Raw genomic sequence first — 23,066 nt, forward strand, 5'->3', positions numbered from 1 at the left:
AATCAAACCAATGGTCACAATCAGTAGTCGAGAATCAACTGTTTTGGTTGGCAGATGATATATTTGATAAATTCACTTTACGATTATTCAGATGCTTATTGTATATGGCTATGATATATTGTTTCTATTAAGTTTGATAGTTTTATTTAAGACATCATACTTCCGGTTTGTGTCGATATGCTGACAAATGTTTTGCATACCAAATTGTGTGCATGTATTTGAACTGTTTGTTTATTCAATTGTTTGTGAACTATTAATGGATATTCATGCATATTAACATTGGTGCTGTTAAATAAACGTACGCATCCAAAATGAATTAATGAAAGGATATCGTTCGTGTCAATCTGGAACAGCATATTGTTTTGTGTTGATACTGTACGTAATATATACGGGATTTAGCATGAAAAACACACGAAGTTAACTCCCCTGTTGCAAGCGCCCAAGCGTTTTTAGAAATAGAGTAATCCACCGCCATTGAACGTATTATTTTCGTTTGATTCCCTGATTAATATCCACTTTAATCATGAAGTTGGTTCGGTAAGCATCGAATCCACAACAATTAAAATATTGTTTAACTATTTAACATTACATTTGATGAAAAAGGCTTAACACAAACGCTTATATTTCACTGAGAAGTCCATTGTTTACATTCGATATAAAGCCGGTCATTCAAAAGAAAGGATATTTGCAATGCAAATTTATGTTATTACACACCTACGTTATATTGTATTAGTCAAATTATGAAATGAACATGATGCATTTTAAGAGTATTCAATATTTGCTTTTGTTTACGTCTGTCAAGTAATGGCATTTCTTGTTTTCACCAAAATAAAGACATCAGAATTTGAGGAACTTGTTGTTCAGTGCCTCTCTGTCACAGCTTTAAAACTCACCATTTCATCATTAGATCTGATAATGCTCTTGAACCATTCAGTCAAAAATATGCAAAAACAGTATTACAAAAATCTGTCAAGTTACATAGTGCATCTAAATGGTTGTCTACGAGTGTTTTGACGATTATTTTACCATGGCAGACTCGTGACGTCCACCATCCCAGCAAAAAGTCGAAAATGGTCCTACAATTTTGAAATTATCTCTATTATAAAATCAAATTTCTACAAAAATCTTATTGCCTACTATTAAACACATTTATGAATGTCATTATGCCAAAAAACATGTTCATATATCATAAAACACTTATATATATCGATTGTTTATCAAGTATTCTGATACCTGCAAATTGGGGACAAATTTGACAGGTTGAGTACATGTATAAAAGGGTATTTGTGACCCAGAATATATTTATGTGAAAATAACGACAAATGATCAAATCAATCCAGTTTAGATGTCATTATTTTTCGACATGGATGCAGTCAGATTACTATATATTCTTTTGCCGGGTGTTAAAATGGTAGAGTGTTGTGGCGTTTCAGGGATACAAAAGAAATGTCAAAATAATAAAAAAAGTATCCCTGATCGCTCATTATCGTAGCTAACATAGTTGCTTCATCTTTGCAGGTTTTTGATGAAGCTTAGCCATGAAACTGTAACAATAGAGCTGAAAAATGGAACACAAGTACATGGAACTATCACAGGTAATTTCTTCCATTTACAGTTGCAACATAACTCAACAAGAGTTATCAAAATTTTGTCTTATTCCAAGATCCTCATGTTGCAACTTCATTTTTAGCTTGCCTTGTTTTTTTAGGAAAAGAAGTCGAGCTATTGTCAATGTCTTGGCGGCTGTGTCATATACATGAAGTGCAAAAAATTAACCTCAGCTTTTAACAAAAAATATACCAAGCACTTTCAATGAAGCTTGGTACACAAGTTGCCAGAAACAATACGCACATGTACAACAATGCCCAATACTCTGGCCTGAATAATTGTTAAGTTATGCCCCTCTTCAACTGAAAAAAGATGAGCATTGGCATTCACTCAGAATTGTTGCATATAAGCAGTTTGTATCATTATCTCTTGTTATGCCTATCTTGAAATATGATAGTACAAAAATAATATATATATATATGTACCAATAAAGATTTATAGCAGTGTTTTTTAGGTAGTTCTGAAAAAATATTTTGGCTATATTTCACATAGAGTTTTCTTATTATTGTCAATTAATATCGGATTGTTTTACCCAACCATTTTATTTTTGACATGTCTCTGCCTAGCAGGCTTGTGCTTATTTTGTTCACTGTGATGATCAGACGTTTAAAATAAAGTTTGTCATTACAGTTACTGAATTAATGCCATGTTTGATTTAGGTGTAGATGTTAGCATGAACACACATTTAAAAGCTGTCAAGATGACAGTAAAGAACAAAGACCCCCAACAGCTAGACTCGTTGAGTATCCGTGGGAACAACATTCGCTACTACATTTTACCAGACAGCCTTCCCCTAGACACACTTCTCATTGATGATGCACCTAAGGGAAGAATCCGAGGTAGTGGAGGTCGCCGGGATGATAGGGGAGGTAGGTTTTCTTTCACAATTGTATTGTATAAGAAATATTTATCACCACTGAGGGTCATATGACACCATAAGGACGGGCCAATCAGCCTCTGAAAGTGTATATGGACCGAAGCATAAGTCGAGGTCTATTCACCTTCAGGGGCTGACTGGCTGGTCCTTATAATGCCATATGGCATGAAGTGTTGTGTTATTTTTCTTATTTTATACCGAACACTTTATATTACCATTCAATAGTTTTAAAGCGCTTTTGATGTGTGTCATTGAACAAGCTAATAATGTTTCCTCGCAAAAATGTTTGCGAAGTAGGACTGGCCAAAAAATACGATATGGACCGCTGTTGTCATAAAACGTGGATTTAAATTAAAATACAGTGATTAACAGACTGATCAACTTGATATACACAAAAAATGGATACAATTATGTAATATTTTTAAAAAGAGGATTTAACATGAGTGGCCAAGGCTTGTTTTTATAAATCTTGTTTAAAATATTGCACATTGAATGACCACTAATATGAATTATGATGTTCTATTTTACATTCAATACTAATTACAAAAGATTTTAGCATGAAATAAGTGGTCAAATTGCAACAGTATTGAATTATTATGTCATATCAACATATCTTTCTCTAGTTATATTTATATCAAAAATATACAAAGACAACATAATTATTACCCCTCCGCACAACTTAAGTTTTTAGGCAGAGGGAGGGGACGGGGTTCAGCTTGTATGTCTGACTGAAGACACAATCTTGTGCATGCTTCCTCTCCAAAACCCCTGGTCGGAGTTGACTAAAACTTCACAGGAGTGTTTGGTACCAAGAAAAGTATCATCACTTCTGTGAAGCTCTTGTTTCATAATGGAGACAATCCCAGAGACATTATTTAAATTATGACATTAACCTGGACTGGTTATTGTTTAGCTGGATTTATTTTCAAAGGAGAAAAGTCATGGTACAGCTATTGTCATAGCCTTTGTTCTGTGTTACTTGATCATCCCAAAACTTTAACCATAGCAACACCCTCACTCCACTTAGAAGAAAAGAATGAGCTGAAGCCCAGTGATGGGGAAGGGGTGAACAAATGACAGAATTTAAAGACATAAAATATCATGATAGTCATAAAGATATAATGTTTTAATATTTTATATAAGAACCATTTGTAAAAAGTTTGAGGAGCAAAATGTTATCTCAGTAATAACGGTTATTGATATAACATACTCTATTCAGTCAAGGTATAACATACTCTATTCAGTCAAGGTATGGTGTAAAAATGTGTAAATAATGTAATAGATGCGACAACATTGAATTTCTTCCATTTCATATAATTGAATTTTCTGAAGAAAACACTAAAAATTGGAAGTTTAAAAGTCTATTCTTTTTTCATTTTTTAGACATTAAACAGACGTAGTTGGATTTTAACTAACATGATATCAGTAATTCTACTTGTTGAGACAGACATATTTTAGGAAATAAGTGCTTATTCTATAGGGCAAAATTTTACGTCCATGGGGAGTAGTATCCTCTTTGGATGGTGATTTTCAGCCTTATGTTGACCATATGATGTGTGCATAAGTGGGCCCTGCTAAAAATAATGGCAAACAATTGAACTGTACCCTATTCCTAAACATTTCAAACATGAGGCATAATGTATTTTCAATTGGCATTACATGTAAAGAGTATTGTGGACTATTTTCAGGACGTGGTGGGAGTCGAGGTGGTAGCCGAGGTGGTGGTGGTGGTCGTGGAAGGGGTCGAGGTGGTCCCAGGGGACGTGGGCGGGGTCGACGATAAGAGACACACCCATCTGTCACTCATCCAATCATCTCTCAGAACATTATTGTCACCTTGTTAGCACATCTGTGTACATAAGACATTGCAAACAAAACATTGAGGTCTCTACGCTAGACAGTTCTTACTCCTTTTTATTAGTTTGTCTGGATTTTTTTCATAGAAGAAAGATGTCTGGATTGTTTTCAAAGAAATAAGTTTAGGTGTTGTCAAAGCTTTGGTTTTATAGTATCCAGGCACAAACTTTAACCTTGACAATCATGCCCAAAAACATTCCATTCATTCAAATAAAACTTAAAACACATGTTGTCAGGGAAAATACACACACATATAGCTAGACTCAAAACTCTAGCTTTAATAATAGTTGGGAAATGTCTCATGTTTGAGATAAATTCACAAAGGCATTGGGTCCGCAGACATCATAAGGTCTTTATATGGAGTTTCAACTGTTAAGCGCAAAGTCCTTGCATCGTTTATATTGCATAGGCATGGACCATTAAACTGAATATAAAATGCAGCTGTTACCGTTAAGAATTTACTACATGTTAATGAAAATTAAGTGATGATCATGAAGATGGTATTTATGTTGCTTGTGATGTGTTGCACTATCCAAAGGATGCTAATTAGTGCAGATGAAATTTGCCTGTTTTTGTATGACATTTTTATAGTACAGAACAAATTTCATATATCTTTGAATTTAGCCATTAATTTTGTGTTATACTTAAAATAAATGTTACTTAAGGAAAAGATTTCATTCAGATTACATTTATATGTTAATCTTGTTGAATAAAAAAAATTGTAGCCAAGATCCATTTTATTTTGGCACTTGTCATCGCAAAATTCACAATTATGATAACTTTGCAAAAGCATCATTGTGGAGCTTTATAACAAAAATTCAATGAAGTTACTCCGAACATGTTTAAGGTAATTATTCTTTGTAAACCACATATACTGTTGAACAGTTTCTCTTTGTCACAGTTGTGAGTAGGTATTATTAGATGTCCCAGTATGTCTGGAATCTTCAATGTTTAAGTTAAATTGAAAAAATAAATTATGTGTATGTTGTAGGAGTAATTTTGTTTTTTAACTGTTTTATTTGATGCGCTATATCTTGTTTATTGGAGAAATAGAGACTTAATCCACATTTCTTGATAAAACGCTTTGAACGTTTCAGGAGATCTGTTGCTGGTTACATGTGTTAGCGCATCTGTGTAATATTCTTTTTTTGTACATGTAAATAAAGACATTAAACATTAGTTTGGTTCTGTTTAGTTCAGGTTGTCTTAGGTGAAAAATCATGCAGCCTCGATGTGTAACAAAACTAACTGTATAGAATGCCAGTTTGAAAGTAAGGCTTTGCTCAATTGATTTAAAGATGCACTATTACTCCCAGATAAGATTTAACACAATTATTGTAAATGTTTAAATATACCAGAAAGGATGAATAAATGTCGAAAACAATGGTTCTTATAAAGGTTAACAAATTTAATTTGAAAGAAAATGTGCAAAAAGCACGGTATTTCTACCTAATGAGACAATAGTAGTTCACTAAATCTTTTAGCATTCACCAATCATTTAATATTTTGGGGTTTTCAGCTTTTAAATTTATTGTAACAATCTTGTTATCAGTAATAATATTTTCCCATAAATGCATTATTTAGTTAAAGATTAATCGCTGAAAAATTATGTTTGTTATAAATGTGTATGTATTGATTTTGAATAAGAGTGTCACTTTAATGTTGGGCATCATTTTGCCTAGGTTTTTGTTTTTCTGATTGTAGAAAAATAAACAACCAAATTAAGCCAAAATATCCTGAGTTTAGTGTGATGTCTCGTCATAAGTAGATGTCATTATTATCAAGTTTTCATGGAAATCTCCACTTTAATAGTGCTTTTCAGAGAAGCAATTTGTTATTTTTTCCTGCCAGGTAGGTATATTTTAATTGGAACCTGATGCTCGACGGATAAATAAGATTTGTATCACACTGCAGCTGAATAAAGCAACGCATGCTGTTCAGTGCTTCATTTTCAATACTGCTAAGATGCATGTCTCACTCGAGCAAAAAGAGCGTTGTTTGAATGACAGATTTCAGTCGTAAAATCAATTATCTTGAATCTGCAGAAACGTCGCAAATGTCAATACATAATTTTTTCATTTCCTCTAAAAATCAAACCACAAAAAAGCGTAGCAAGATTATGAAATGCACTAGACAGAAGATGGTCCCAAAAAACAGCAAATAAATTATTTCCTCGAAACAAGTCTAGAATTATAAATATGACCTAGTATGAGGCTGATTATACATCATTTTACATGATTAGGAGTATTTGGCCACTGTCTCAACTGAGGTTACCTGCAGCACATAAACAGCACATAATGGTTTCCAGTTTATAGTCTGTGTATTTAGCATGTGAAAGCATGTGAGGTTGTTATAACACTTGAAGGTGAACAAGAAGGCTGCGGAGTATTTACCATCGCTCATCTTATTTTCAGCATAAATAGGAGCAATATTCACCAATGAAAGCCAGAGTTACGGGCCTTGCTGTACATGCAAGTATTGTCCCTGGCAACTTAGTGCGTCTAGGCCTATCTATTCACTAAAGTCTTGAGACTCGAAGATTCAGAAAGGTGATTGGACCAAGGTTTCGTTACAATATCTTGAATGTTTTCTTAGTTATCGCCAAGGCTGAAGTGTTGGCACATGGACACAACAACCACACCAAGGCTATGTTGATGCCTGGCCCTAATATCAAAAAATGCTCAAGTCAAACCTCAATCCACCACAAAAGCATAGCATGACTTCAAATGCATGTTTTTTTTATACTTTCTGAACACATATTTTCTCATGGAATGTGTTGATAAAAATATTTTGTCAATATTTCAAAGAAAACTCATTCTAGAGCCAAAAACATACTTGTTTTTTTGTAATAAAACTATGAATTGTACTCGAATACATTTTTTGCTGTGGGGTACTTTTTCCCTTGGAATCTTTACCAAAGGCTCAAATCAACATATGCTATGATGAATGCTCTTTTAAAAGGTGTACAATGATATCTTATTTTGATGCTACATGTATGTGGTAAAATGTGTTGAGACTGAGGTTTAGATTTGACGTAAATATTTTCGTGATATTGGGGCCTGGACTTTTTTCCTTCAAAGAAAAAGACAAACCAAAAGTAAAAACATACTAAAAGATAACAAAGCAAAATCTTTGACCGGATAATTTTATTTCCACGTAATTCAAGATGAAACATGCAGTTGCTTATAACACGAAGGTGTGATACAAGCAATGAGAATAGATTGGAGAGAATATTATAATGCAGTACCAATGATATACTGCCACAATCTGTAACTTCCATGGAACAACGGTTTGTAGAATAATAACGCAAAGCAAATCTTAAATTGTCTCAAATGACAGACACCATATCAAACATGAGCGCATTACTGAACAAACAAAAGACCATGCCATATTGAATGTTTTACGTTGAGCGACATCGGGTGGGTAGGTTTTCAGCCTAAAATAATAATCACATAGTAAATTTTAAGGAAATTGAGTTCAAACAAGAAAACTGCATTTCTAGAGATCGACAATTAAAACAATAATGATACAAGTTACGAATTATATCAACATTTTATACACGGTCGAGTTCAATTTCTAATTGTCTAGGCGCTGTTTAAATAATTTTCATAGTATAAATTGGTATAAATGTCAAAAATGACAATTCATCAGGATTTTTTATTTCTCAACTCTTGTTTATTTTCAATATTGGTTAATTTTAATTCACGTAGCAAAATTTTGACACAAACCTTATTTAAATTTGCAAATTAACTTAAGACTTTTACTGAAACAGCCCCCTGGACCTTCAAACAAATTTGCCGTTTTCTATAATTTTTTATGATTCAATTTACATACATTTATTGTGAAGAGAACATGCTCTAAGGTCCATTGTGTTTTCACTTCTGGGTGGTATCTTTTGAAAATTGAACTGGAAACTAAACATGAAATAAATTTGGTATGGCCTCAAAAATACAGAGATTCATAAATCGGGGTCATAGGTCAGCTAAGGGCTATATCTCTTAGAGAAAAAGGTATCAAATGAAAATAATTGGCGCACCTTCTGACTTTTTGAGAGCGTTTTTGAAAGCGCCGCTAAAACATACATATAAAAAGGCTTAACTAGCAAAGTGTGTTTATATCATAAAAAGAATGTTTTACACTACAATCATTTAAAATCTGTCATGTACATGAACATACACATTGCATGCTGATGATTTTCTACACTACATGAGGTATGATGCTTCACAATTTTTGCACAAACGAAACAAAAGCAAACATCTATATATAGATCATGAAAGAATGAGAATAACTACACGTGTATACTATAAACTGTAACTGCCAGCAGTCATTAAATAGTAAATTTAACATAAATTATTTTAACTTATTTTTATAATAAATAAATTTAAAAAAAAGAACTTCAAATCCAAATATAGTACCATTAGTAAAATAGTTATATCAAGCTTGAAAATTACATAAAAATATTGTCATGATTTTTACAAGTCCATTCCACAAAGATCGTAAGTTTTCCTTTTATTCTGATTTTCCTTCAATTCCTACTTTTGATATAACCAAAAAAAATCACAAGAATTTTTAATGATTTCTTTTCCAACAGAGCTTTTAACTATTTATGCCATTGTGTAATATTAGAAATATTAAGTCCACACTAATTATTATATGTCTCCGAAACTCCAGAAAGACTGAGACATACATTGTAGATTTAATCAATACTCAAGACGGGTATCTGCCTAAAATTACACTGCGTATAGAATCAAGTTATAATTTAGACATACATAAAATGAAAACTCGAATGGGTATTTGCCGGTAGAGAAAAAATTACACTTGCGTAGAGAATTTAGTAGGTATAATTTATCAGGATGATGATTCTAAATGATAAATAACATTGAAAAACAAAAAAATGATGAGGCCTATGGTAGGAGGAAAATCAGGCAGTGACCAATCAATCACAATAAACATTAAAATATTTGTTGTTTTCAAATCAAATAAATTTCAACAAATTGCCTATTTCATTGAAGGGCAGAAACTAGGCCTATCCTACCTACATTACCCATAATTTATGATTTTCATTTAAACATATAGCAATATTAAGACATACATGAAATTCGAGAGTTTACAAATATATTTGTCAATAAAGAGTGCTATCACCTACTATCACAGAATCTGACATTACCGGCATTTATTGGTCTCATTAATTATGCTTCAATTCTAGTTTCAATAAATTCGAAAATTCTTTTCTTATTTTTATTTTTGAGCACCAAACATGACACTTTCAAACACATGTTTTGAGTATATTGCAGTAGTAATTTTTTAGGGATGTTAAAGAGAACTCTACAAACTATGACATATTGTTCCAAAATTTGGCATCAGTGTTTTGTCTAGCTTTGGTATGAATCGTATTTGTCCTAATAGTCCCCTGCATATGTCATTTTTAATACCCTTAAACAGTATATTCATTGTCCACATAGATAGTATAAAAAATTGTGGTGTGTAACTGTAGAACATTAGGGTAGAGGTATACAGTCAATAAAATGGGTGACCATCTTCGGTAACATAACATTTTTAATTAGGATAAGCATCATTGAAAGACTACCTATGCGTCTATTAGTGCTTGCGCATCAATAAGGACAAATACAGTTGGTCGGTACAACTATGTTTTGAAAGTATACTAACTGTACATTATTACATAAGGATGATTTTCAGACATGCTATAAATGACACTTTCGAGCAGTAAACATAAATGTCAAAATCGCCGTCAAGTACAATTAAGAAAGCAGAACAAATCTGTACCGTACAACACCGAACAAATTGGAACTAATGACTTACACTAAACTCTGAAATCATGTAGGTACGACGATGTTACAAATACATGCAAATATTACTTTAAGATAATGAAATATTGCGGCAGTTCACAGGAATATCAATCTTCAATGTTGAACAATTTATCCTAAAGCATGTTTTGCTTAATAATAGCATACATTCTTGAATGTTTATAACAGTTGCTCCACTTAGTTTTAAAATATTAAAGTAGGTGACCTTATTCTATCAATATGGCATGCATGTCAGTTCAAGGCTTTTTTCGAAAAAAAAACAACCCACATTTTTTGCCGAAATACAGAACATGACATTTACGATTATGAACAGCAATAAAGCTGTTCCTTCAAAGTGAAGTACTTAAAAAAAACTCATTTCAAACCATTTACCTATTTTTCTTCAAACTCTTTTCCAACAACATTTTATCAATTTTCCCGTGAACGCCGAAAATATCTACCATAGGCACTAGCATCAGAAATTCATTGAGAAATATTTTAGTAATGATTTTAAATGATTTGTAGCATAACATGTGAAAATGGATATTATGTACACATGACTCAGTATTTGTGATTTAAAACAAGTGTACAAAATGAGAAAAATGCATCTTAATACATGATGTCAATAAAATTATACATGCGCCCTTGAAAATAAAATTAAGTTTTTGACACTTAATTTCAGGTAAAAATTTCTTTAAATCATTCAGCTCCTTATCTTATTACTGTAAAAATAATATCACATTTTTATTTCTTTTTTTCTGGCCACTTTTCAGGAGATACTATAACAGTGTATAACTTCTTTGGACCATAACACAGTCACAAGCTAAATTTAAAAAATCTTAAAGAAGTAAAGCTTAAAAATCATCACTTCAGTGAAAACAATATTTTTAATCATGTGACATCTGATTAAAATATGCGGTCCATTGAGCTATAGGTATATATATAAAATAATTGCAAATAAAAAAATATATATAAATAAAAAAATTATACTCATTCATAACAAACTAATCCACAATTAAAATATGGAAATGAAACATAAACTTAAGAGTAATGGCACATTGCTAAATAAAAGCTGTTAGATTTTTAAAAACCTTTAACACAAAGCATCACGGATATGAAATCAATGGCATTTAGCATTTAAAGGGAGAGAACTAATAATATATCTCATAACAAGGGCAATGACTCTAAGAACTAACATTTTTTTCAAGTTACCCTGCTATCATTTTCTCATTAAGGCAAATGAATATAATATTTTATATGTAATTTCTCTTCAAACAAAAACTCTTGTTTTCTTCTCAAATATTCTAACTAGAGATACTATTGATCATAATCCAAGCAACGTGACTTTGATCAATCAAAATCACATTTGGATAAAGAATATTCATTAAACTGGCTCATTCAATATTTACAATAAAATCAATAAACACAATCATAGAGATTCAGTTCATTTCAAATGAACATACATACATCGATGATACTAAATTATTATTACTGAACACTTTGAAAATATGAGGCAGAAATCTTACAACAATTCACGATCATTTAAAATAACATTATAATCATTCTAAACTCCAACCATAATAGTTTGAAAACTTATGGAAATTAATATACTTCAAATACAAAACAGATAAAATATTAAAATGACTGATAATAAAAAAACAAAAAACAAACATAAGCTACAATTTATACATTAAAGCCTATGCAGTGACATTGTATCATAATCTTAATATGACAGCCACAAAATAGAGTAAAATGTGTAATCATTTTATTCACATCACGGTATATTAAATATCCTGGGGTTCGAACAGCCGTTAATCGTCAATCCTGAAAAACAGCCCGGGTGTTTGAGTGTGAGGGATTCATGCCCAAAGCAGGGTAAATGGGCTTCGACCCCATTTGAAATTGTTTTCAAAGGTATATATAGAAATATAATCATTTCAAGGTACGTCCTGTTTTTAATTCAAATATCTGAGCAAAAAATGATCTTTACAACAGAACAATAGTCTGAAGAAAAGAGCTCTCTATCTTGATTTCAGGATCAATGCTGAACTTAAGAACCCCCTGAAAAACTTGTTCCATATATACTGGTTTAACCTTTTCATTCAATCATTTTGATTAATTTCTTAAATGAAGCCCATTCATGTTCACTTCACACTTCAATTTGAACCATATGAAATATATTTTTTTTCGATTTGTGCAGTGTTAAGATGTTTCAAGCAAAGTTACAACTCAGATTTTTCTTTTATATGTTTAGCTCAATTGCTATTATAGAAAATGCCCCTAATATACTTTTCCAAAGAATAAACACAGTGATTTCTGTTAAAACATAATATGCTGTTTATCTCCGATTTCTTCTTCTTTCGGCCAGAGGGACCAAGACCTATTACTCCTCAGTTGTTTAACAGATTTCCAATTTGGAATGACCTTATACTGTACATGAATGGCCTTACATATACTGTACATGTAAATATTCTGATTGCACATTTGGTTAAGTTTAACATTTTCATTTGACTCTTTTAACACACAAATCACTGACCATGTAATGATGTATGTTATGTTAACCATATTTGATCTATACAATTGTTATAAATTATTAGATCATTGGATTTGTAATGATGTATGTTAACCCATGTTTCATCTCAAAATTTGTATTGATGTATGCTAACCCATATATGCTAATTGGATTTGTAATGATATATGTTGAAGTATGTTAACCCATAGTTTATAACTGGATGAGTATTGATGTAAGTAAAACCATATTGGATCACTGGAGGGGTAATGATGTATGTTAACCCATATTGGATCACTGGATGTGAAATGATGTATGCTAACCTATTCTTGATCACTGGAGCATTGATGTATGTTAGCCCATATTCGATCAATGCATGAGTATTGATGTTTGTTAACCCATATTTGATACAAAAGAGCACGGCACAGATAAAAAGATTATCATTTAAGCTATAAGAAAACAAAAATGATTACAGCGGTACAAAAATGCCATATGACTATATTTTATGGTATGAAATAAGCCTGGCTGAATTGATGAAACAAGAGGCCCAAAAGGGCCTAAGCTCTACTGGCATGGCTTTTGTGGTCATATCAATCTACAGCATGTATGTATGGGTAAAAGGCAACAGACATATAGTTTATGTTTTGTGTTTGGGTTACCTGAAAACGTAGCACCTTCAACATCTGAGCCCAGAAAGTATTGTAAGCAGATTAGTTGCATGAACTATTTTAATATGTGCCAAGTAAAAGTCATCTGACAAAAAAAAAAATGCTTTCAAAACTGTACTCATAGAATTTTTTTTTGTAGTTTTAAAAGTTAAAAAAAGTTGGTCAAAAGGTCAAAGTCAAGGGCATCCTAGGACAACATTGATCAATTTGAACAAACATTCACAATCAATTGTGCTGAGATGGATGCACGAACACACAAAAAGATTTTCAAACCTTTCCAGATTTATGTTTACCAAACCTGTGAACCCTGGGTGTGGCCAGTAATGACACCAGGTGCATAACTTAAACATTCACAACCAATTTTGTTAAGATGAATGCGCGAACTACAGAACTTAAAGCTAAAAAATGGCCTTTGGGCTTTCAACAAGAACAAGGCAGAGTAATTCACAAAATCAACTGCAGAAGCAAAAAGCAAATTGTCTCTCAAAATCCTAGACTTGCAAATTGTCTCCCTTAACTCTAGACTTGAATTTACATGTACATGTAAACTTGGCTAAAAATAGAATTCGCTTATGCAGACCTGGCTAAAAATAGAAAGCAATTCTTTAAAACTTTCATGGCCCATAATCTAGGCACTCATGGGCGGATCTGGCTGGTTTTCGAAAGGAACCGAGCTCTAATGGATATCTAGATACTGTACAAGTTTCATCGAGATACAATCAAAACTGAAGACTGTATCGTGTTCACAACCAATTGTTTACAGACGCACGAATGCACGACCGCACGGACGCACGACCACATGGATGCACATACTACGTACACATTACCATGGCATAAGCTCTTCTGGCCTTTGGCCAGTAGAGCTAAAAACAACCCATTCTTATTTCATCTTCATGGTCAACCGCCTCAGTTGCAAGAATTGTTAAGCATATCCCAGAGTTAATGCAAGTGATTAGTATACAAACGAACAAGCTTTATTTTAAGCATCTTTTTATAGCTTTTAATAATTGTCTATAAATTACAACAGAACCTCTTCTTATGCATATTGGCATCTTGAATTCTGAATTTAGAAGGAGCCTGTAGCTTATGTTAAAGGTATTAAACCTTAACAGCACATCAAAAAAGGAAAAATGTAGAAAAAAGCTTGAAATCATTGCTTTTTCATGTAACAACGTAAATATTTTCATACTAATATGAACAATTACGGTGTAAATAAACAATAACAAAAAAGATATACAGTAATATTGATTGTTCAACAATGGAAAAAAACAAAAAAAAGATAACATGGCAGTATAATACACCAGAATGTAGAATGTTCAGCTCTTCATCTCCTCCATAATATTTATGTATACATTATAAATATTTTCCAATATATGCCACATAGTTTTGACGTTGGTATAAACTGCGTTTTGAAGAACTGAAACTACGAAGAGTGAACCGGTCTGTTTCTCTAACAATCTTGCTCAACTAAGTACAATATTTAAATCCTAGGTGTATTATTATGAAATGGAAATAAATTATGGTCAATCAGATGTTCATTTCTTACCCTTTTTTAACCAAATTGTGTGTGTATACCTTAGCTCATTTTATTTGCAGAAAACAGTTCAGTGCACCTTCAAATTTGTATGAGTAATTTCAAGCTCTTCAACAACTTTTCTTTAATCGTTAATATCAAATATCTATATTGAAATAATCAAAATGAGAGTATGATTTTAACAGATTCAAAACATATTTTTTTTTTAACCATGCAAGGCTGTAAAGAGGTATAAAGAGTTGAGTAACTTATTGAGTAATTTCTTAAGTATTTTTAAGATACTGAGGCCTGTATTTCAACTAAAGCGTTTTTAACCATTGTTTTTTTCAGTCTCTGACTAAATGCATGAATTGTATGACTAAATTATATACATGATGAACTGTATTCAAGTGTAAACATAATCTTATTCCAAACACGAAATATTTAATTAATATTTTTCTTGGATGGACGTTTAAAGTAGCCTCCATTCAAAATCTGTATGATTGAAGGGCATAAATGGACCAACAATGTTTTCTCCAATGATGGTATATGAATATAAACATAACACAACTGTACATAAAGTGTTTTTTTTACACAAGGGAACTACACAGTATTCCCTACATAACACACTGTTGGATGTCTGATGTAACTTCCTGTCAGTGTGTTTGTTTCAACTGTAACTTTCTCTTATAAAATGTGACCTGGACTTAACATTCATCTTTTTAATGTACCAAAATGATCTGTGTACAAATCAGTATTCAGTTTCCCCTTTTACCACAAGACTACATCTAGTGGCTGAATTTTTTTATCCACTATGTATATAGTGGGTGGGGTAATAATGTATGTCTAGTATACAGCGTGGGTGGGGTAATGTCAGGGCAGGAATGGGGTGGGGAAACAAGGGCCTGAATCCCCCTTCTAGATGCACCAGGCCTCTGTGTATCGAACATCACACTCCTGCAAGGCAGGCAGCTTTTCCTGTAATAGAATAAATTGTAAGAAATAAGGGCAGGCAGCTTTTCCTGTAATAGAATAAATTGTAAGAAATAAGATATCTTAGAATGTTAACAAAAAAGAGAGCCTTAAAAAGATGTCACCAAATCTTTATTATATAAGTGCAGCCCAAGGATAAAGATCAATTTACACAAACACTGGTGAAGCTCCATACAGTCATTAATATTCAGTAATTTTTTTGGTTTTTGATTGTTCAAATATAAGTTTGTTGGTAAACTGTCATTAATATTCAGTCCTTTTTTTTTTCGATTGTTAAAACGAAAGAGTTTTGGTTAAATATTATTAACAAATTCTGGAGAAACCCTTTCTCTAAATAATTCAATCAATTAACACTGATTTTTTTCATCAATTAATAGCGTCATTTTGCAGTCTTATACAGTACCTTAAGGCCTTCAAACACCAGAGCTGAAAGGTTGGTACTGTTCAGATTGAGTTTTCTTAAATTCTTCAGGGCTGAAAATTAATGAAAAATATGATTACTATTCGTAGGGATTTATGAAAATGATTAAATTTACAAGCTTTTGTATTACTTTGTAAATAATATCTCTTCTGAATACCAAGCAAAGGAGAATATTTTGTTGTAAGGCACATGTAGGATTTGTTGATATAGTAAAATAGTTAAAAATCCCTACAAATTACGTTTTTTTCTTATTTATCTAAGAACCCTTTTCCTGTCCCTTACCTGCAATACAGCTTAGCCCCTTGTCTGTGACTGGCGTCTCGCACAGGTTTAACACCTGTAGTTTATGGAGGTGTTCTGATATCTTCTGTACACCTACATCTCCAAACTGAAAAATCAGAAAGTACAGGTTATGTAATGTGTATGTACACCTGCGGACATAAATATGTAAGCAAACTCATCAAGCAATTGTCTATGACCTTGAAAATGGTTAAACAAGGGTTATGTAAAAGGTATATACACCTGCGGCCATAAAAATATAAACAAAGTCGTCAAGCTATTGTCTATGACCCTGAACATTGAGAAACAAGAGCACCGCGAAACGGAGCATTATACGCCTGAAGAAGATTCGGCTTGAGGTCTTTAATAAACATTTAGGTTATGCTAGTATACTGCTTACTAAGTTTAAAAGTAGCAGGACTTGGAAAGTGCTCACAACACATCCTTTTAATGTAGCAATAATTTGTATAAAGTTATCTAAAAATTGCTTTATTGGTTACAAAGTTGTGGCTAGGACACGTTTTCTAAAAATTCCTTTATTGGTAGTAACACAAAGTTGTGGCCTGGACACGGAATTGCTAACGCCCCCCAGTGAAATTAGCCTTTGAGGTACGGACCTGGAAAGCATGCTTGACAAATCCTTTTAATGTAGAGATGATTTGTATAAAGTTATTTGAAAATTGCTTTAGTAGTAACCCAGTTATGGCCTGGACATGGAATTGCTAACGTCCCCCCCCCCCCTGGTGATTCCAGTGTTTGAGGTATGGACCTGGAAATTGCGCGCGACACATCCTTTTAATGTAATGATGCTTTGTATAAAGTTATTTGAAAATGACTTTATTAGTGACCAAGTTGTGGCCCGGACACGGATTTGCTAACGCACCCCCATGGTGATTCTAGTCTTTGAGGTATGGACCTGGAAATTGCGCGCGACACATCCTTTTAATGTAGTGATGATTTGTATAAAGTTATTTGAAAATCGCTTTATTAGTTACCAAGTTATGGCCCGGACACAGAATTGCTAACGCCCCCCAGTGAAATTAGCCTTTGAGGTACGGACCTGGAAAGCATGCTTGACAAATCCTTTTAATGTAGAGATGATTTGTATAAAGTTATTTGAAAATTGCTTTAGTAGTAACCCAGTTATGGCCTGGACATGGAATTGCTAACGTCCCCCCCCCCCCCCATGGTGATTCTAGTGTTTGAGGTATGGACCTGGAAATTGCGCGCGACACATCCTTTTAATGTCATGATGCTTTGTATAAAGTTATTTGAAAATGACTTTATTAGTGACCAAGTTGTGGCCCGTACACGGATTTGCTAACGCAACCCCATGGTGATTCTAGTCTTTGAGGTATGGACCTGGAAATTGTGCGCGACACATCCTTTTAATGTAGTGATGATTTGTATAAAGTTATTTGAAAATCGCTTTATTAGTTACCAAGTTATGGCCCGGACACGGAATTGCTAACGGACGGACAGACAGACGGACAGACGATGGAGGCCATAACATAATACGACCCTTCGGGCGTATAAAAAGGGTTATGTAATGTGTATGTACACCTGCAGCCATAATTATGTAAACAAACTCATCAAGCAATTGTCTATGACCTTGAACATTGAGAAAAAAGGGTTATGTAATGTGTATGTACACGTGGCCATAAAAATGTAAACAAACTCATTGAGCAATCATTTATGACCTTGAACATATAACTGTGAACAAGCTATTGTCAATGACATTGAACATTGAGATTCAAGGGTTATGTAATGTGTATGTACACCTACGGCCATATAACTGTGAACGTACCCATCAAGCAATCTTCTGTAAACTTGAACATATGATAACCAGAAAGGCTAAAAAAGCTCTGGTCACAGGTATGTTTTTGAGTTGGTCGGGTGACACCAAACAAGCTACGGTATTTATCAATATTGGTCAAAGGATTCTCAGATTCAAATTTCTGCTCAAGCCCTTGTATGTTTGGGCAGAAAGCCAGATTTCCCTTACCCACTACATATAAGACAATATTCTTGTGTAATATCACGTAAACAATCTTGTTGAACCTTGTGTTAACAAGAACATCATGAAATCAAACGATTAAGTCTGAAGTGTTAATTTGTTTCACACATATTGTAAGTTTGTTTGAATAAACATATATCCTGTGTTAATAACAGCTTGAAATATCACAAGGATGGCCACTTTATCAGATCAGTGACACATACATGCCATATTTCTGAGAGGCTTCCCAGGGGGTTTTGATATTACACCAGGGGATTTTTACGAGGCGAAAACTTGCGCAATATCTGCATTTATAATATAAGAATAAATACAGAAATACACTCAAATTACAATAATTTCTGGACTTAGTCATCATGGTCCTTCATGGAATTTCACACTCATAATATTATTGATGCTTTCCACTGTCAACCTAAAGCAAGTTTTGAAAAAAAAAGAAAAGTTTTTTTGTTTTGTTTTTTAATTCCAGGGGATATGGATCCCCCGACAGGGGACCAGGTGATGGGTCGAAATTCCGGGATGGCATGTATGGTGACACATGATCTTTTGATTTTATCATAATTACATATTTTTTCACAATCTAACCTGTGCTGACCTGGCTTAAACTTCTCGAACAATCATACGTCTCTTATTCAGATCCAGCTATGAGTACTATCTTTGTTTTGTTACGATTCTTGTCATATTCTCATTTTGAAGAAATTGGAAAGTTTAAACAGAAAATATCTATATCATAATCATGATACACTATTTTTTATTTTTAAAAAAGAAAGGAGTTTAGGTAATTAATATATCTAAATGGAATAAGATTCTTGAACTTGTTGCACTTAAAGATTTTTCGAGAAATAGGGGCCAGAGGTTGAGATGACAGCTTCATCAGATCATTGGCACAGACATTTACAACGAGAGTGAATATCACTACAAATTTATTACCAAATCTTTCGATATCAAGGTTGAGACATCAGAGTGATGCCAGCTTGATCAAATGTTTGTTAAAAGCTCATCCTAGAAAACCTAGAAACATCTTTCATAACTAACCAAGGTTGCAATATTTGAGTGTACTAACCTGTGTTGACCAGAGATTGAGATATCGGAGTGATGGCAGCTTGATCAGATCGTCAGCACAGGCACTTGTGACTTGAGTGAATGCCAGGCTCAGACACTCCAGGTTTCCAAATGAGCCAGAGCTCAACATCTTCGCGAGGTCTGCGTCCGTCGACTTGGACGGCAACGTCAGCTTCTTTGGGCCACCTTTCTGTTGCTGTTTAACGAAGAAAAATATAGGAATATGAAAATATTACTGGGGAGATTTTTTTTATCCCTTTCAGCACCCATGCAAAAATGCAACAGCCTGGGACACCACTGATGTCTAATTAATGCAACATCAAATACTATTTTATGTACTTTTAATTCTATATTTGGCACCAAAAGTGTTAAACAGCAGATTTGGACTGCATTTAGTTGAATTAAAATGAAAATGAATATTTGAGCTTGGATAAAAGGGCTATTGATTTAAGACCATCAAAGATCTGGACACATTTACACATATATGTTGTGTTTCTGGTATGATCCCCAAAATTAAGAAGAAAAGAAAACTATATTATATTGGAAAAGACTACGTATGTCATACATTAAGATAACCAAGTTTAGCTTTAAAATGTTTTTGCTCTTTTTATCTTGGAAATTATATTAACATATACCAAACCTTAGATGTTTTGCAAGATTTTATTACCTCGACATGAAATAGTCAGTCAACTTACGAGTTCCCTGAGGGCGATCTGTCTCTCACATAGGTCAGCGTACATGCGTTTCCCAGACTGAGTGCTCTGTAATGTTGTGACCATCTGCATCTTGAGGTCGTTATTTTCCACCACATCACACTCCAACATGCTACATAAAACCTGCATAGAATAATTTGAATTTTGTATCACCTGAACACAAAGAGATGTTGATTTGTAGGTTGTGACCATATGTATCTTGGTCATTATTTTCAACCACATTACACTAACATATATACAAGGTGGTGACCATCTGCATCTTGGGTCATTATTGACATGCTACAGACACCTGCACAGTAAACATTAAAACATGTAGATATACAATGTGGTGACCATCTGCATCTTGGGTCATTATTGACATGCTACAGACACCTGCACAGTTAAACATTAAAACATGTAGATATACAAGGTGGTGACCATCTGCAATCTGCATCTTGGGTCATTATTGACATGCTACAGACACCTGCACAGTTAAACATTAAAACATGTAGATATACAAGGTGGTGACCATCTGCAATCTGCATCTTGGGTCATTATTGACATGCTACAGACACCTGCACAGTTAAACATTAAAACATGTAGATATACAATGTGGTGACCATCTGCATCTTGGGTCATTATTGACATGCTACAGACACCTGCACAGTAAAACATTAAAACATGTAGATATACAATGTGGTGACCATCTGCATCTTGGGTCATTATTGACATGCTACAGACACCTGCACAGTAAACATTAAAACATGTAGATATACAAGGTGGCCACCATCTGCATCTTGGGTCATTATTGACATGCTACAGACACCTGCACAGTTAAACATTAAAACATGTAGATATACAAGGTGGTGACCATCTGCATCTTGGGTCATTATTGACATGCTACAGACACCTGCACAGTAAACATTAAAACATGTAGATATACAAGGTGGTGACCATCTGCATCTTGGGTCATTATTGACATGCTACAGACACCTGCACAGTTAAACATTAAAACATGTAGATATACAAGGTGGTGACAATCTGCATCTTGGGTCATTATTGACATGCTACAGACACCTGCACAGTTAAACATTAAAACATGTAGATATACAAGGTGGTGACCATCTGCATCTTGGGTCATTATTGACATGCTACAGACACCTGCACAGTAAAACATTAAAACATGTAGATATACAAGGTGGTGACCATCTGCATCTTGGGTCATTATTGACATGCTACAGACACCTGCACAGTTAAACATTAAAACATGTAGATATACAAGGTGGTGACCATCTGCATCTTGTGTCATTATTGACATGCTACAGACACCTGCACAGTAAACATTAAAACATGTAGATATACAAGGTGGTGACCATCTGCATCTTGGGTCATTATTGACATGCTACAGACACCTGCACAGTAAACATTAAAACATGTAGATATACAAGGTGGTGACCATCTGCATCTTGGGTCATTATTGACATGCTACAGACACCTGCACAGTTAAACATTAAAACATGTAGATATACAAGGTGGTGACCATCTGCATCTTGGGTCATTATTGACATGCTACAGACACCTGCACAGTTAAACATTAAAACATGTAGATATACAATGTGGTGACCATCTGCATCTTGGGTCATTATTGACATGCTACAGAACACCTGCACAGTTAAACATTAAAACATGTAGATATACAAGGTGGTGACCATCTGCATCTTGGGTCATTATTGACATGCTACAGACACCTGCACAGTAAACATTAAAACATGTAGATATACAAGGTGGTGACCATCTGCATCTTGGGTCATTATTGACATGCTACAGACACCTGCACAGTTAAACATTAAAACATGTAGATATACAAGGTGGTGACCATCTGCATCTTGGGTCATTATTGACATGCTACAGACACCTGCACAGTAAAACATTAAGACATGAAGTATTTACAAGGTGGCCACCATCTGCATCTTGGTTATTATTTTCCACCACATCACACTCCAATATGCTACAGAACAGCTGCAGGGAAGTTTGATATTTGTACATAATGCCTGCACTCAATACATGTCTGGACATGTAGTCTGTACAAATTCGTGACTTTAATGTCACACTCCAACATGTAACATAACTCCTGCAGAGAGTATTTTGATACATAATGTCCGTAATACAATAATGATCAATATGTAATGCAAGCTCAACCCCTTGCTAAATACTCATTGATGCATTTAAAAACCTGTTGTCAATGCAATTGTGTATGTTTAGTTGTTTGGCTGGTATTTTTTGTTAATCTATTCTATTACAGAACTATGTTCTATCTCATGTAGTGACTGACACATTATAATCATCATTTCACACCAATGACAAAGTCTACAAAATTAATAGAACTATTCAGTATCCAGTGGCCTCAATGGACATATACAATTGCTTACTGGTAGGATTTGTCTGTGAATTTTCTCTGGCAGTGCATGGGAGAATGGCAAGCATTCAAGATATTCATGTAACAATAAGAACCCAAATGATTCATATCATTTATACTTAAAATGCAAGTGTTTCACGTCCTTACCTCCATAGCAGCTATAGTCTCGCGCAGGGCGAGTAACATCACCGGCCCAATCTGCTTGTTCAGCCCAAACAGAAAGTGTTTTCTCTTACAGCAACAGTGCATCAACGTGTTCAACTGAAACGAGAGTTATTATTCAGATGCATCAATGTTATCAAAGGAAACAAGAGCTATTATTCAACATGTTCACTCAAAATTCAACTGAAATG

At 33.8% G+C, this 23,066-nt stretch overlaps 2 protein-coding genes across 3 annotated transcripts in view; one reads left to right on the forward strand and one right to left on the reverse strand.

Annotated features, from left to right (window-relative positions):
• Positions 1–410: 410 nt before the first annotated feature.
• Positions 411–5,521, forward strand: LOC128242192 (small nuclear ribonucleoprotein Sm D1-like). Its single transcript, XM_052959266.1, has 4 exons — positions 411–537; positions 1,519–1,595; positions 2,268–2,477; positions 4,174–5,521. Exons 1-4 carry the CDS (start codon positions 524–526, stop codon positions 4,266–4,268), a joined length of 396 nt encoding a protein of 131 aa, XP_052815226.1. The 5' UTR covers positions 411–523; the 3' UTR covers positions 4,269–5,521.
• A 1,950-nt stretch (positions 5,522–7,471) lies between these two features.
• LOC128242293 (C-Maf-inducing protein-like) overlaps positions 7,472–23,066 on the reverse strand; it is a 91,570-nt gene continuing 75,975 nt past the window's right edge. For both annotated transcript variants that reach the window (XM_052959389.1, XM_052959388.1), the window contains exons 14-19: positions 22,861–22,974; positions 20,301–20,441; positions 19,607–19,801; positions 16,533–16,638; positions 16,233–16,303; positions 7,472–15,814 (exon numbers count right to left, since the gene is read on the reverse strand). In XM_052959389.1, the coding sequence (XP_052815349.1) occupies positions 15,755–15,814; positions 16,233–16,303; positions 16,533–16,638; positions 19,607–19,801; positions 20,301–20,441; positions 22,861–22,974 (687 nt within the window). In that variant the 3' untranslated portion in view covers positions 7,472–15,754. The remainder of the gene's footprint in view (positions 15,815–16,232; positions 16,304–16,532; positions 16,639–19,606; positions 19,802–20,300; positions 20,442–22,860; positions 22,975–23,066) is intronic.

Source organism: Mya arenaria, chromosome 8 (assembly GCF_026914265.1).
Source record: "Mya arenaria isolate MELC-2E11 chromosome 8, ASM2691426v1".
NCBI classification, from domain to species: Eukaryota; Metazoa; Mollusca; class Bivalvia; order Myida; family Myidae; genus Mya; species Mya arenaria.